Source organism: Hippoglossus hippoglossus, chromosome 11, assembly GCF_009819705.1.
Source record: "Hippoglossus hippoglossus isolate fHipHip1 chromosome 11, fHipHip1.pri, whole genome shotgun sequence".
NCBI lineage: Eukaryota > Metazoa > Chordata > Actinopteri > Pleuronectiformes > Pleuronectidae > Hippoglossus > Hippoglossus hippoglossus.
In genome coordinates this window covers 21,697,221-21,712,066 of record NC_047161.1, presented here as the reverse complement: position 1 = coordinate 21,712,066, position 14,846 = coordinate 21,697,221, and the positions used below count along the sequence as shown (strand labels likewise).

Below are 14,846 nucleotides of genomic sequence, written 5' to 3'. Positions count from 1 at the left end.
GGATGCTGAGGGAACATATTGTCATATCTTATCTCCAGTGTTGTATGAGAAAATATGTGGGACTCACTGGCTTCTACCACGTTGCGGTTGTGATGGCATAGAAGAGGGATGTCCACACTGGAGCCCAGAAGGACTTCACTCAACTTGTCCACTGTTGAAAAACACACCCAGACACACCCAGACACACACCCACACACACACACACATAACAAACAGTTATTTAGATGACATCTCTCTCTCACACCACTAATTGCCTTCTAAATCAATACTGACAGAAAAACATCAGTCCTGACTTGTAAACATTATCTAATCTGTCCCTTTTTAGCTTAATGTAAGATCCTGGACAAATAATACATGTTTAACATATTTGAAATTATGACTTAAAGTCAATAGGATTCATCCAGTGTTGATCATTAATATCTGAAGCTTAGTTCATAGCAATCCAAATAGCAGTTGATGAAATATTTCATTCTACATTACAGTGGTAGACTCACGTAGAGGTTACCTTTTGTGCTTATGATTTTATATTTATGTGTAATGGCATGAGGGACACCTTGCCTATCTAGGAAGTTGTAAAAAAATACTGGCGCTGCCACTGTTTTTGTATCATTACAATTACTGACTCATCCATCCATTTTGCATATTCGTCAGGTTGCTTGTCATAGGGCTGTGAGTGCATGTTTCACATCGAAACCTGTTTGGCTTAAATGATCTCAGGTCCATTAATTAGCCAGGTTAGTATAAAACATAACACTTTGTGTCGGCCAAATAACCTAACTGAGACTGCTTGGAAATAGTTGTGGTTTCAACACCTTTAACAGACAATACCCTAGCATTTCAGGGCAGAGAACACTTGTTGTTTAAAATAAAATTTGGCTGGGTCTTGTGACAAATTGTTTCAGGCAAAGTAATGTTCATGTTCTAAAACATTTTCACATTTCAAATGGTGAAAATTAGGACTAGCCTAATTTTAGTGAGCCAGTTGGAGTAAGAAGACAGCAACTACTGTTTGGTTGACAACCTTCTGCCCTATTTTGTCTTTTGGTTTCCTTGGTTTGGTCTGTCCTTGTTCAGCCTGTCTGTTTGGCTGGTGGGGTGTGGCTGTATGGTTCCTGTTGCCTTCTTTTCATTTTCACATGCAAGCTGCATTCTCCAATTGACACTATAACCCTAAAGCAGTATATTAACACCAGTTCATCTAACTACACTCTACCAGATACTCAGACACCCTAAGCAGCATGAAAGTTTTAACTACTTCTCTGTTCTATGGTTGCACATAAAAAGCTAATAACTTGACAATATAAATTGGGGTTAATTCCAAGTGTTGTTGAGCTTAAATTTTAAAATACATATTTTTTGAAAATGCTGATGTGTCCTGTCAAGTGAGTCATGACAGAATAAAAACTGTCAACAATGACTTGAAGCATGTTAAGCTTTGATACAGGTCTTCTTGGAAAGTGTTGCAGTTATTATAGTTTGTCCTGTCCAGTTGGTCTTTAATGTGAACACCTTCTTTGCAAACAGACAGAAAACAATAATTTGTTGTTGATCAGAAACTTGGTGTGTTACCTTCAGCTGTGGCTTCCAGTAGGAGTTTTTCTGCACGGGGAGCTTGGGGTGTGTCTGCCCTGAATAGGTAACGTGTGATGGGAGGTTGTAGGCCCTCCTGACCACTTGACACCTCTGCCAGCTCACAGAATACTGTAACCCTCTCTTGCAGGAGCTCAAGCATTTCCTGGTCCTTGTGATGAAGGTCAGCTATAGTTAGTAGGTCAGAATGAATGAATCATGAATCTAATGCAAATCTAAAAAACATGACAACAATTCCTGCCTAATCTTACCCAGTCTCACATGTAAGGAACACTTAACGCCTATATACTGCATTGTGACATTGATGCACACTCCTAATACACCCATGAGCATGTAGTACACAGCCCTACTACACACATAAGCAATAATGCACTCCAAGGTCTAATGTTTTTTACACAGCGCCAACACAATGTGCATTATCACACTCATACCATGACTGCTACCTAAAGGAAATAGAGGCTGTTTTTAAATTGTTTGTTGTGTTTACTGTTGGGTTACTCATGGTATGTAAGTTACATCACTTAACTACCTTGAATTGTACCCTGAAATCTAAACGTCTAATTTAACTAAGTAAATTGAAAAAATCAACCCAACTGGGTTATCCATTGTTCTCATGGTTGCGTCAGCTGTTTTTCCAGTTTAACCGGTGATAATGTTAATTGGTGATCTTTGTTTACATTTGCCGTTCGCTATGCTCCAGATTTTGTTAGTCACAGATTTGTTATTCTCATGAAGCCTTCCTGTTTGCATGTGAAGTGTAGAGACATGTTAAAAACCCAGCCAGACAACCTTAAACATCACTATTGAATGTAAAATGTCTATCTGTGTCAGTATCACCCAAAGACAATTATGATGCCGGAAATGATGTCGCTCAGTGATAAAAAGTTAATTTGGACAGGCTCCTGATCTATTGTCAATGTCAATGTCAATTTTATTTATATAGCACATTTAAAAACAACTTGGTTGACCAAAGTGCTTTACAGGATTAATGGTACAACATAAGGACAGTAAAAAGGTAATACATTATAGTGCAAGTAATACAAATAAAATACAATTATTAATGTAAAATTAAATTAAAATAAATAAAATAAATAAAATAAATAAAATAAATAAAATAAATAAAATAAATAAAATAAATAAAATAAAATAAAAGATATATGATAAGATAAATAAAATCAGCTGCGATGAAACGTACTCAACTCAAGCAGAAAGCCTGGGAGAACAGGTGTGTTTTTAGTAGCGATTTGAAGTTTGTTAAAGATGGGGCAGATCTGATGTGAAGTGGTAGGTTGTTCCACAGGTTTGGGGCGGCTACTGCGAAGGCACGATCACCTCTGGTTACTAGCCTTGTCTGAGGTTTGTCAAGGAGCAGTTGAGTGGCTGATCTCAGTTCCCTAACTGGAGTGTGCATAAAGAGAAGTTCAGATAAGTAAGACGGTGCCAGTCCGTTAAGAGATTTTAAAGTTAAAAGTAAGATTTTAAAAACGATCCTGTGACAAACAGGAAGCCAGTGTAAGAGGCGCAACATGGGTGTGATATGGTCTCTCTTTTTTGTCCTAGTCAGCAGGCGAGCAGCAGCATTTTGGACTAGCTGCAGGCGTTTAATGGATGATTTGTCTAAGCCTACATACAGGGAATTACAATAATCCAGACGGGAGGTTATGAATGCGTGGATAATTCTCTCTAGGTGTTTTTGTGGGAGGTAGGCCTTTACCTTGGCTATTTGTCGCAGTTGAAAAAAGCTACCTCTGACTACTGAGGAGATTTGTTTTTCAAAATTAAAAGTCCTGTCAAAAAGAACACCAAGACTCTTTACAGTGGAGTGAGTATAAGAAGCCAAAGGCCCAAGATTGACCATATCTTGCAGTTCTGATTGTTCAAATATGATAATCTCAGTTTTATTGTTGTTTAATTTGAGGAAGTTTGAGTCCATCCATGATTTTACGTCATTTAAGCAGTCAAAGAGGGGCTGCAGTGATGTCTTAGTTTTTTGGTTCAGGGGCAAGTATATTTGAATGTCGTCTGCAAAGCAGTGAAAGTAGACATTATATTTTTCAAAAACTGAGGCTAGGGGCAGCATATATAGAGAGAAAAGGACAGGGCCTAGAACGGATCCTTGAGGTACCCCACATGTAAGTGGGGCCTTCCTAGAGGAGTAGTCACCCAGGTGGACAGAGAAACTCCTATCTGTTAAGTAAGACTCAAACCACCTGAGTGCTGTACCTTTAATCCCTACAAAGTTTTCCAGGCGTGACATTAGGATTGCATGGTCGACCGTGTCGATAGCGGCCGTCAGGTCTAGGAGCATTAGGACAGCAGAATCTCCTGAATCAACAGTTAAAATCAAATCGTTAAAAACTCTTAAAAGAGCTGTTTCGGTACTGTGATGCGGTTTAAAACCTGACTGGAATTTTTCATTTACATCATTGTTGATAAGAAATGTCTGCAACTGGGTGAGAACTACCTTCTCTAGGATTTTGGACAGGAAGGGCAGCTTAGAAATGGGCCTGAAATTAGAGAGAACAGAGGGATCGAGGTTGTCTTTCTTTAACAAGGGCTGTACAACAGCATGTTTAAAGGCAGCTGGGACACTACCAGAGAGAAGACAGGTGTTAATCAATGACATAATACATGGGCCAACAGTGTCAAAGACTTCTTTAAGAAGACTGGCGGTGATGCTGTCGGAAGGGCAATTTGTGGGTCGCAGATGGTGAACCACCTCGGATAGGAAGGATATTGATATGGGCTCGAATTGACCAAAGATAGCTGGGAGCATGGGAGGGATAGGGTGTTGGTCAGTGGACATAATTAAGGATGATCTAAGAAGCAAAGTTTTTTTTTAACTGTGTACCTTGCCTTTTTTATAGTACACGAAAGCCACGCAATAGTAACTTGCAACAAGCAGGCTCTGTTAGATATTGCCAGGTGGAAGTATGACTCTGCATTTACTGGTTTTACTCCTACTAAACATCACGTCATTGTTTGCCCCACACGAGACCACCGCCACTACCGTGTAGGTACCACGCTCAGGTGAAGAAGGTGACCCGAGGAGACCCCAGCAGAGGCGGAGATGCAAGTGAGGCAAGAGGGGGGGACTCCATGCCAGGCTAAAAGCTTGTGCTACCTAGCCTCCTGCTAGCTAATGTCCAGTCACTGAAGAACAAACCTGATGTGCTGAGAGCCAGAATTATAACACAAAGGGAAGTTAGGGACTGCTGTGCTCTAATTTTCATGGACACCTGGCTGTCAGCCAAAGTCCGCACCGCTGCCTCCGGTAAGGCTAAAGGGGATGGCGTGTGTGTTTGTCAACAACTCGTGGTGTGGAGACATACAGTCTGTCCATAAACATTGTTGAAATGCCGACCCTATTATCTACCAAGGGAATTCAATGCTTTGTTTTTGGCAGCGGTTTACATTCCTCCATGAGCTAATTCATCAGCAGCACTCGGCAAACTCCATGATATCATCAGTGCGATGGAAACGGCTCACCCTGATGCTGCGTTCACTGTCACGTGAGACTTCAACCACTGCAACCTAAGGACTGTACTCCCGAAATACGTCCAGCGTGTAAACATTTCCACACGAGATCGAAATATGCTGGATAATGTTTAAAGCAACATCCGTGGTGCATACAAAGCTCCCCCCCGCCCCCACTTTGGACTCTCAGACCACATATCCCTGTTCCTACAGACAAAGACTCAAACAATCAAACCCAGTGATTAAACAAATTAAACTCTAGTGTTCAGAAACTGAGAGCATCATCCAGACAGACTGGGATGTATTTAAAGCTGCAGCCTAACTGGAGGATTATTTCATCAACATACAGGAGTACGCTGAATGTGTGACTGGGTACATTAGCACCTGCGTTGATGACATTGTGCCCACCATACAAGTCATGAAGTTTCCAAACCAGAAGCCCTGGATGAACAGTCAGGTACGTCAGATGCTGAGTGCTCGGTCTCTTGCATTTAGATCAGGGAACGAGATAGAGTACAAAACAGCAAAGTACAGACTGAGAAAAACCATCAAATATGCTAAAAAGCAGTACAAGGAGAAACTGGATGGCTTCTACTCTAATCTACTGCTGATGCTGGGCGGATGTGGCCGGGCCTGCAACAAATCACAGAGTATAAGGGTACCACCACAGGGATCACCAACTCCACCATCACCCTGCCTGAACAGCTCAATCAATTCTACGCCCGATTTGAGACCTCCAGCAGCGACACACAGGGGAGGCACTCACACACCCAGACCACACAACCCCCTCCCCAACTGTCCCACCAGCTGATGTACGCATAGCCCTGAGGAGAATCAACCCCTGCAAGGCAGCAGGCCCAGACAACATCCCTGTGCAGGCCCTCAGGGCATGTGCTACGGAGCTGGCTGATGTTCTCACCTCCATCTTTAACCTGTCCCTCTCACAGGCCATGGTCCCTACCTGTTTCAAAACCGCCACCACCATCCCAGATCCCAAAAGGAGCCCAGTGACTTGTCTGAATTACTACAGGCCAGTCGCACTAACACCGACCATTATGAAGTGTTTTGAGAGAGTGGTTCAGGCACACATTCAGAGCAGAATATCTGAGAGGTCGGACCCCTTGCAGTACGCCTACAGTCCAAACAGAAGTAGCCCTTCACATAGCCCTCTCCCACCTGGAAAACAAAGACAGGATGCTCTTCATAGACTATAGCTCTGCTTTTAATACAGTCGTCCCCCACAAGCTCACTAGCAAACTGCAAAACCTTGGACTCAACTCCACACTCTGTGACTGGCTGTCAGATCTCCTCACTGGCAGGCCGCAGTCTGTCAGAATTGGAAACACAACATCAAACAGCCTTGTGATGAATAGGATAGCCACAAGTAGCCCCACCTTTAGCATCTGCTAGCACTTTCATAATGCGGGAGAGGCATGCGGGAGCCATTTCAAGTCTACCTTCCTCTTCCTGATCGGACAGGTTACAAAGTAAGACACACGTGATGGCGCCACTGTTAGTCAGATGGGTCTGTGTAGTCGGCTAGGGTGGCTGGTCGCAACTCTAGCTTTGCCAATAACAAAGCTGGTGGGAAAACCCAGCAAGGTTCTCAATAGTCAGAAAGGAGACGAACCTGAGTTGGTGCATGGTGTACCTCCATATCCTTCTCAAACTGAGAGGTGGTTGCCATGAGGTTTTAAGAGTGAAATAGCCAGCACCGTGGCTTCCCTGCCAATGACCTCTTCAAAAAAATGTTGGCTTTTTTGGCTGAACATTTTCTCTGGGGGGAGCAATTGGTAAGACAAGCATTTGCAAGATATGACTGACTTGACTGCAGTGTATTACTCCGGGTTCACACCGGACGCGGAAGCGCCACACCATTCTCAAGCGCGCAGCCGCCTGGCTGTTCACACCGGACGCGCATTTCTCCGCGCCGGTCAGCCCGCGATTCTGCTTTCTCTGCTTGTTTTTGTATGTAACCCGTTCAGTGTAGGGGTTCGGGGGTAAATGACGATGGTCTTCATTGAGTAACAGGGGGGCTGAAAGGAGGTGCCCGGCTTTTCTTGGCGCGGCTCTTCCGCACACACATTAAAGCTGCCGCTTGCAAATTTTCTTCACGCTGCACCTTAATGGATATTTATTTATTTTACAATTTATATTTATTTGTAACTTGAGAGAATTATAATTTTTTTATTTAAAATTTACTTAGGTAAGAAAGACACAGTTATAGTTTGCTCAGTTAACAAGGCTTGAATAAAAATAAATAAAAAATCTGTTAAATGTTCTCTGTTCCTTGTGTCTACTGTAACGAAAACGTACTGAACGGTGAACTAAAAACCGAGACACGTACCGAACTGGGATTTTTGTGTAGCGTTACACCCCTTTTGACAACAGACACAGTCAGATAGCTAAAACATAATTTGGCCTTCACAAACAGAAATTGCATATGCGTTTGTTTGCATACAGAGCAGGGGAAATGAGAATAAATGTGCCTGCCCAGAAATAGAGGCCATGCAGTGTGCCATATTGGAATATTCCTTAATTGTGTCTCCTGACCTTTGAGTCTCCTCAGATGGGCCTTGTGCTCAGTCTCTATTAGGGGGAACTCCTCTCTTGATGGGCACCTAAACACACAAAAGCACAGACCAAACAAATCCTGTTATCAGTGAGGAGATTGACAGAGCATTCATTGTATTTGTAAATGTTATTTTTGGTGTAAAAAATGTACTGATACATATTAGACACTGAAACAAGAGGAAGAGATACAGCAATAATGATCTGCTGGAAGAGGCTGCATTGTTTGCATTGCATATGCATGTGTTAATACAGCCATTCATTCAGCCGAGAGCAGCTTGTCTGCTGTGGCCTGACAGAGCCTTTCTGCTATGAGTGACGCCTCTGTTCAAACAGACAAATACATGCATGTAGCTCTCTGTCACAGAGAGGCACATTCAGCAGGTTATGGCCGTTTTAACATTGGTTTATCAAGTTTAACTATCCAAAACATTACTGATATCAACTTTCGTTATTACATTTTCAGATATCTACAATTTAATTCAACTAGTGTTCCACCTAGGTCATAATTGAACTTTATGATATTTACAAAGCCATTCTGACCAGTTTAAACTTGATTTAGAGTATCTTGAATTGATGCAAATTAAAGGTATCTTGAACTCCAATTGTAATTAGTCTGACTGGAATCATAGTGTCAGGGTTATGTTAAGCAGGTGGACCCAAGATGCAGAGTTTTAAACAAAAGGTGTCCTTTTAATGGAAAATGTCTTAACAGGAGAAAACAACAAACAGAGAAATCTCAAAAAGTCAAAACTGAAAAAACAAAGAGCTCAATGGGGAAAACACTAGGAACCTACTACAAGACAGAGATGACAGAGATGACGCAGAGGACGCAAGCACAAGAGATGAGGCATTACGACAACGAACCGACAAGGACCAGGGGAAGCACAGAGACTTATATACACACAGGGAAGGCAGGGCCAATTGAACACAGGTGGAACACATGAGGACTGGTGCAGACATTCACAAAGACAGGAAGTGAAAAAAGAAAACACACTAGGAGCAGAAACTACAAAATAAAACAGGAAACAGAACACAGGGAGTGGGAAAACATGAGACACAGAAACAACTCATAAACAAACATAAACACAGGGATAAACATGAAACACAAGGAGGTAAGGAGGCTGTAATTTACAAAACTTACAAAAAAGGTTTTCAATTAAAAAATCAGACTAGAACAGTAAGTCAATAACAGTGGTCAGTTCTTTCCACACTGACATTCATTCAATAGACTTAAAAATGACGAACTCTGATTATAGCCTTTACTGTATCAAGGTGGCCCCGTCCTCGTCCCCCCCTTAGCAGCACCACTGCACTGAGGCACATTACTCTGTTCTGGTCAACAATTCACCATAATCCACAATCCATCGTCATGATCCATGGTCGCCATCAGGGTCCACCATCGGCTGCCACCTCGATCATGGTTCACCACAACTATCACAATCATATGCGAACACGATACAGGATCCGGCATTACAATCACGATCTCTAAATCGCGATCCACCATCATAATCCACAATGTCCTGGATTTGCATAAAACACAGGGACTCCGGGGAAGAGGTCAAATCAGTAACATGTGTTGATGAGACATTCATTTCTTTGAGAAGCTCCATGTGTCATGTGTCCCCCGACATTCTAGAGCTATAGCAGTATAACTAAGAGCAGGTCCAAGACAAGCCTGGACCAGCTCTAACTATAAACTTTATTTTAAAAGGAAGCCAGTGTGAAGCTAATACAGGAGAAATGTGTTCTCTTTTCTTGGTTCTTGTCAGGACACGTGCTGCAGCATTTTGGACAAGCTGCAGAGTCTTTAACGACTTACTGCTGGAGCCTGATAATAAGGAATTACAATAATCAAGTCTGGATGTAACAAAGGCATGGACTAGTTTTTCTGCATCTTTTTGAGAAAGGACATGTCTGATTTTTGAAATGTTACTTAAGTGAAAGAAGGCGGACCTAGAAATATGTTTTAAGTGAAAATCAAAGGACAAATCGGGATCAAAGATGACTTCCAAATTCCTGACTGTTTCACTGGAAGCAAGGCCAATGTCGTCTAGCGCAGCTACTATATATCATTAGATAATGTATCTCTAAGATGTTTAGGGCCAAGTATTGGAACCTCTGTTTTATCTGAGTTTAATAGGAGAAAATTGCAGGTCATCCAGTTCTTTATGTCCTTGAAACAAAACATGCTTGAAGTTTAGTTAATTGATTACACTGTTCTGGTTTATTGATAGGTATAATTAGGTGTCATCCGCATAGCAGTGGAAATTTACAGTGTGTCCTGATTATGTTTCCTAGTGGAAGCAAATATAATGAGAATACAAATTCTCTCTCATCATTAATTTGCACAAATTGTAATCGATCTGAAAAATAGGATTTAAACCAGGTTAGGGCGGTTCCTTTAATGCCAATTAACTGTTCTAGTCTCATAAAATTTGATGATCAATAGTGTTGAATGCTGCACTAAGATCTAACAGAACGAGGACAGACACAAATCCCTGATCTGAAGCTATTAGAAGGTCATTAGTGACTATTGCCAGGGCTGTCTCCTTGCTGGGATTAGCTCTAAATCCCGACTGAAAGTCTTGTATAGATGACTTTCCTGGAGAAACACACACAGCTGATTGGCTACAAACTTTTCAAGGATTTTAGACAGGAAGGGGAGGTTGGATATTGGTCTGTAGTTGGCTAAAACCTCCGGGTCCAAGGTGGATTTTTTTGAAAGGGGTTTGATTACAGCTAGCTTAAAGGACTGTGTTACATATCCTGATGATAATGATATCGGCGCGTCGCCTCTTCTGCAACAACTAAGTTCAAACACTGTGTTGCATCATAATCTGCGGGAAGAACTTCTGTCTGCAAGTGTGTGTGTGTGTCTTCATACACACAAACTGATAATCAAATTTATTTTGTTATTTATTGATGATCCAGATGCGTCACGTTACGTCTTGTGTTGCGTGTCTTGGTTAAACATGTGTTTAATAAACTCTAGAGCGAATCAAACAAACACGAAGTAAACCTAAGTACTGTACGTGTCCTAATAACTTCTCATCAGTGATGGTGTTCAATGTTAAAGTGTAAAGTGAGCGCAGGTCAGAGGGGGAATGAGGAGGATGCAGACTCTGACAGAGCCTCTGACACATACAGGATGAGTGAACCTTTAATGTGCGTCTGCCCTGATACTGACGCAGTCCGCGTCGCGATGCATCTAAGAATGGAGAAATGTCCACACCTCTGGTGGTCACCAATGTGCAGGAGATGTGGGGGGAGGCAGGGTAGAGTCTAAGTCTAATCTCCTGACCTGATATTTGATTTTTTTTATTCAATCAGTATATTTGTTGACAGGGAAGCCATGCACAAACAGAAATATAATATTCTTTTTTTTTTTTTAAAGCACCCCTTTTGTGGTCGGATTGTGGGGGCAGGTGTTACAGGCATGGGTGCCTCTGCAGAAGAAGCACACATGCAGGAGGTGGCAGTTAGAAAATGTGCAGGCCAGGTTGTTGAAGTTATTGCACACCATCATGCCCCTGTGGTAGAGGACTGGCCTACCACGGCTGTCAACGCCCTTTGGTATGGGGACGTTAACGGAGGGACATATGTTAACAGGTCTAGGAATGATGGGAGGTGGTGGTGCAGCGTGTGACAAACAAGTGAAACAGGGGTGTTATGTGATGAAGAAGGGTGTGATTGAGATGATGGAGCAGTAACTATGCAAGCTGTGGCTGGGTGGGAAGGGGCTCTGAATAGCTCAAAGGTGAGGGATGTGCGAGCTGCAAGGATGCGGCAATAAAGCTCAGAATCTAGATCGCCCCAGTATGTTCCCTGATTGAACTGATGTATCCGGCCAGCTGCCTGGTTGGCGAAATGAACATGGTAGCGATAGAAGCCTGTGCCCCCGAAACGTAAGGCCATGTCTAGCATGATAGAGAGATAATCGTCTAACTCAGATCTCCTGGTGGGAAAAGCTGGGCAAATGGTTTCTCGGTAGAGTGAGAAAGCTAGGGCAAATTTGGCTGGAGTTAAGTCATTAGATCTAGAGGGGACCTGATGATGGAGCTGTATGGAACCGAGATTGGTCTGGATTTCCCTAGGCTTGCTAGTGTCAATGATGGATGGATGAAGTAGCTGCGCTAGATCTACGTAGTTGCTGGATAGGATCTGTTGACGTAATGCAGGTAAGACAGGAGAGGGAGGAGTAATGAAGCTGGCTGGATGGGTGGTGCTGTTTTGGCAAGCGAGAATTTATTGACACATAGGGAAAAAACAACAAACAAAAACGAGTTTGTGGTATTTTGATAACTGAGCACAGGCTCGCCTGAGACGTTTGGCTGTTGCTTAACTGAGTGATGGTTGGAAGATAATTGGCTTCGAACAGGTCACACAGGTCCAATTCAGGTGAGCTGATCTGCAATCTTTTGTAGAGCAGGATGGGTTGACCGGGTATAACAAGGGTTTATGGGTAATTATAGGAGTGGTTGAGACGTGGTCCTGCTCCCCACCTAAGTTAAATTATTTACTTCATATCGTTGTAGTATGGTCTATGCTAATGTATGAATTGCCAATACCACTGTATGAATAATTAGTCAAACTTTAAAATGAAGGAAAACTTTAATTCAAGCAACAAAATAAGAGAATGCTATTGAGACACTACCTGTTTCCACAGACTAATTTCACTTAACAATTTAAGTTCACCACCTCAAGGTCTTCTCCCTCCTTATCTCATTAGGACATAAATGTAAAATTTCCGTGTGGTTTACAAATAGAAAAGCAGATTGAGACAGTTTTTTAAAAATATTTAATGTCAAGTGAGAGGTCTCAAGCCATTGTGAAACAGAATATAAGGATTCTGAGCTTCCCAGCATCCTTGCTGATGTATAAATGACCATATCGCACAGCTTCACTATTCAGTCCAGACACGAACCTGTCTCATAGAGCGTCTTCCAAATGTGCACCACACTCACAATGCTCGGACAGTTTCTTTAGTACCGCCACATACTGCCCATCAGACACACCATCCTCTTGATTCCGTTTGTGGAAGAGAAACATTTCTGCTATCACGAGTGGAGCTATCAGGCTGCGTAGTAATCCATATGTCTTCGGACCCATCACACTAGGCAGCACTGGGACATTCTTAGTGTCTCTGATCTCATTAGCCAGAAGGCCATGCTCAAAACTTTCAATGTACGTTGACGATTGCTCGCCAGAGTCATCAAAGGGTTCCATATGTCCGACGATTCCTGCCATTATGCATCTGTCTTGGTCCCCTTGTTCACTAAAAGCATTAGCAGGTGACTGGCTCATCACTGGCTGCACTTCACCGAAGCTAGCTGACACAGATCATAGCTTGCTAACTTAGCTGTGTCGTAGCGTGGATGTTCTTCTATTGTTTGAATTCACTCACAAGCGACATTCAGGTTGAATGTGAGGAAAAGTGTTCAGACTTACACCTCGTTGCCCGTTTTTGTTATGTTTTCCACTTAAATGGACTCGCATAACAATGGGTAACTTTGTGACGAAGGGAGTAACTTCTCTGTGAACCGGTACTACGAAAGGAGGTTAGGTTTAACCCAGGGTGTTCCATCGGTGATTCTCAACATATGATCAATATCACATCAGTTTCATCATGATCAATAATTCTGTATCTGTGCAGTTCACAAGTGGCACCTACTGTCACTAAACTGCTGGATGCATGTGTTCTGTTTTAACAGTTTAATGTGATCGCATATCATCTGCAGTATAAAATACTTCTATATTCTAATATGTGAAGTGGTAGTTCTACAAACAACATATTCTTCTATAGGATTGATGCCGTTAAAGCCCCATGACAACATTAGAGAGATTATGTATCATCATCATCATTATCAGTCATTTCACAGCATGTTCAGGTATTTGATCATATCATATTTTAACTGACACAATTATTTTATTTTGTACTTTTGCACATTTGCTTCCCTTTATTTTAATATTTACAGCAATTTGACAACTGCAATGTTTAGTTTTTTTAAATGCTCAATAGTTTCCCTCTGAACTATACATAAGAGAACAACATAAATTATTTCAAACTACAAAATACAGTTATCAGTCAGACTTACTGTCATTTGTTCGTGAGGTTTTTGTTATAGTTTGTGCCAATACATGCAAACAGACATATCACAACATGAACTTTTTTTTTTTTCTCCTGAGATGATTTCATTAGAAATGTAACCCTGCTGCATCTGAACCTGCACCTTTACGATGATTTAGATGCCCTTTTGATGTTAAAAAGACCTACAGTGTACATCTGGACACATGTTGACAGTGAATATGGTTAGGTTTGTGTGACCTTTGGCCTCTTTAATTCATGTTTGTCAAATCAGAGTACGTTGAATCAGCTTCATACTACAGGCCCTTGGGGTGTGAAACGTATGGATAGAGGAAATTATTGAGGAAATGCTCACATGTTGATTTCCTGTATTTTAACAATAGTGGGCTGGAATCCATTTCCACTTATGATGACCTAATATGCATTGTCTCTGAGAGATGAATACATCTGAAAGTAAATCTGTGGTGCCAGAGACAGGGCACTTTCAAGATGTTTACTCAGCTATGCCCGAACATCCATATTTCCAAGAATGACAGCCTCCAAATTTGTTTAGACATTTTCACTTCCAGCTGGAAGATTATTTTTGTTAAAACATTTGATGTGAATAAAATGTTAAACTATTCACTCAAATTCTACTTAGTTTTGGGGAATTTAAGCATTGGTGACATTCAGCTTTTTCAGGTTAGGAACATTTGTCTTGCCTCAAAAGAAACTTTAACCGATACATCAAAATATGCATATATGAATGATATTCCACAATTACTATTCTGATCACACTTTCTGAGTGTTTATATAAACAGTTTTTCTCAAATCTAACTGTATGACTGTCGATGACATGGACACACTGTGTTGGTGCATTTGCTCACCTGCTGACTGTGTGCTCAATGTGGCGTATCCAGACATTCTTGTTTTCCTTGGAGGCAGCATGAATCTCATACATCTCAGGAGGAGAGGAGTCGCTGATGAGGAACATGCCTCGCTCCTGATTGGCTATATCTCTCACTATAAGGTTCTGGAGGGACAGTACTGGAGATTTGTCCTAGGTCACACAGTAGACAGAAGAAAGGTGAAAGAACAGCAGTATGAACAGCCATTCTTTCAATCACCTGCACAACAAATG

The 14,846-nt window shown here is 41.8% G+C and overlaps 1 protein-coding gene across 4 annotated transcripts in view; it reads right to left on the bottom strand.

The window, feature by feature from the left end:
- arhgef1a (Rho guanine nucleotide exchange factor (GEF) 1a) overlaps positions 1-14,846 on the bottom strand; it is an 84,642-nt gene that overhangs the window by 22,297 nt on the left and 47,499 nt on the right. For all 4 annotated transcript variants that reach the window (XM_034601138.1, XM_034601137.1, XM_034601139.1 and 1 more), the window contains 4 exons: positions 14,593-14,765; positions 7,621-7,688; positions 1,570-1,758; positions 68-151 (listed from right to left, as the gene is read on the bottom strand). In XM_034601138.1, the coding sequence (XP_034457029.1) occupies positions 68-151; positions 1,570-1,758; positions 7,621-7,688; positions 14,593-14,765 (514 nt within the window). The remainder of the gene's footprint in view (positions 1-67; positions 152-1,569; positions 1,759-7,620; positions 7,689-14,592; positions 14,766-14,846) is intronic.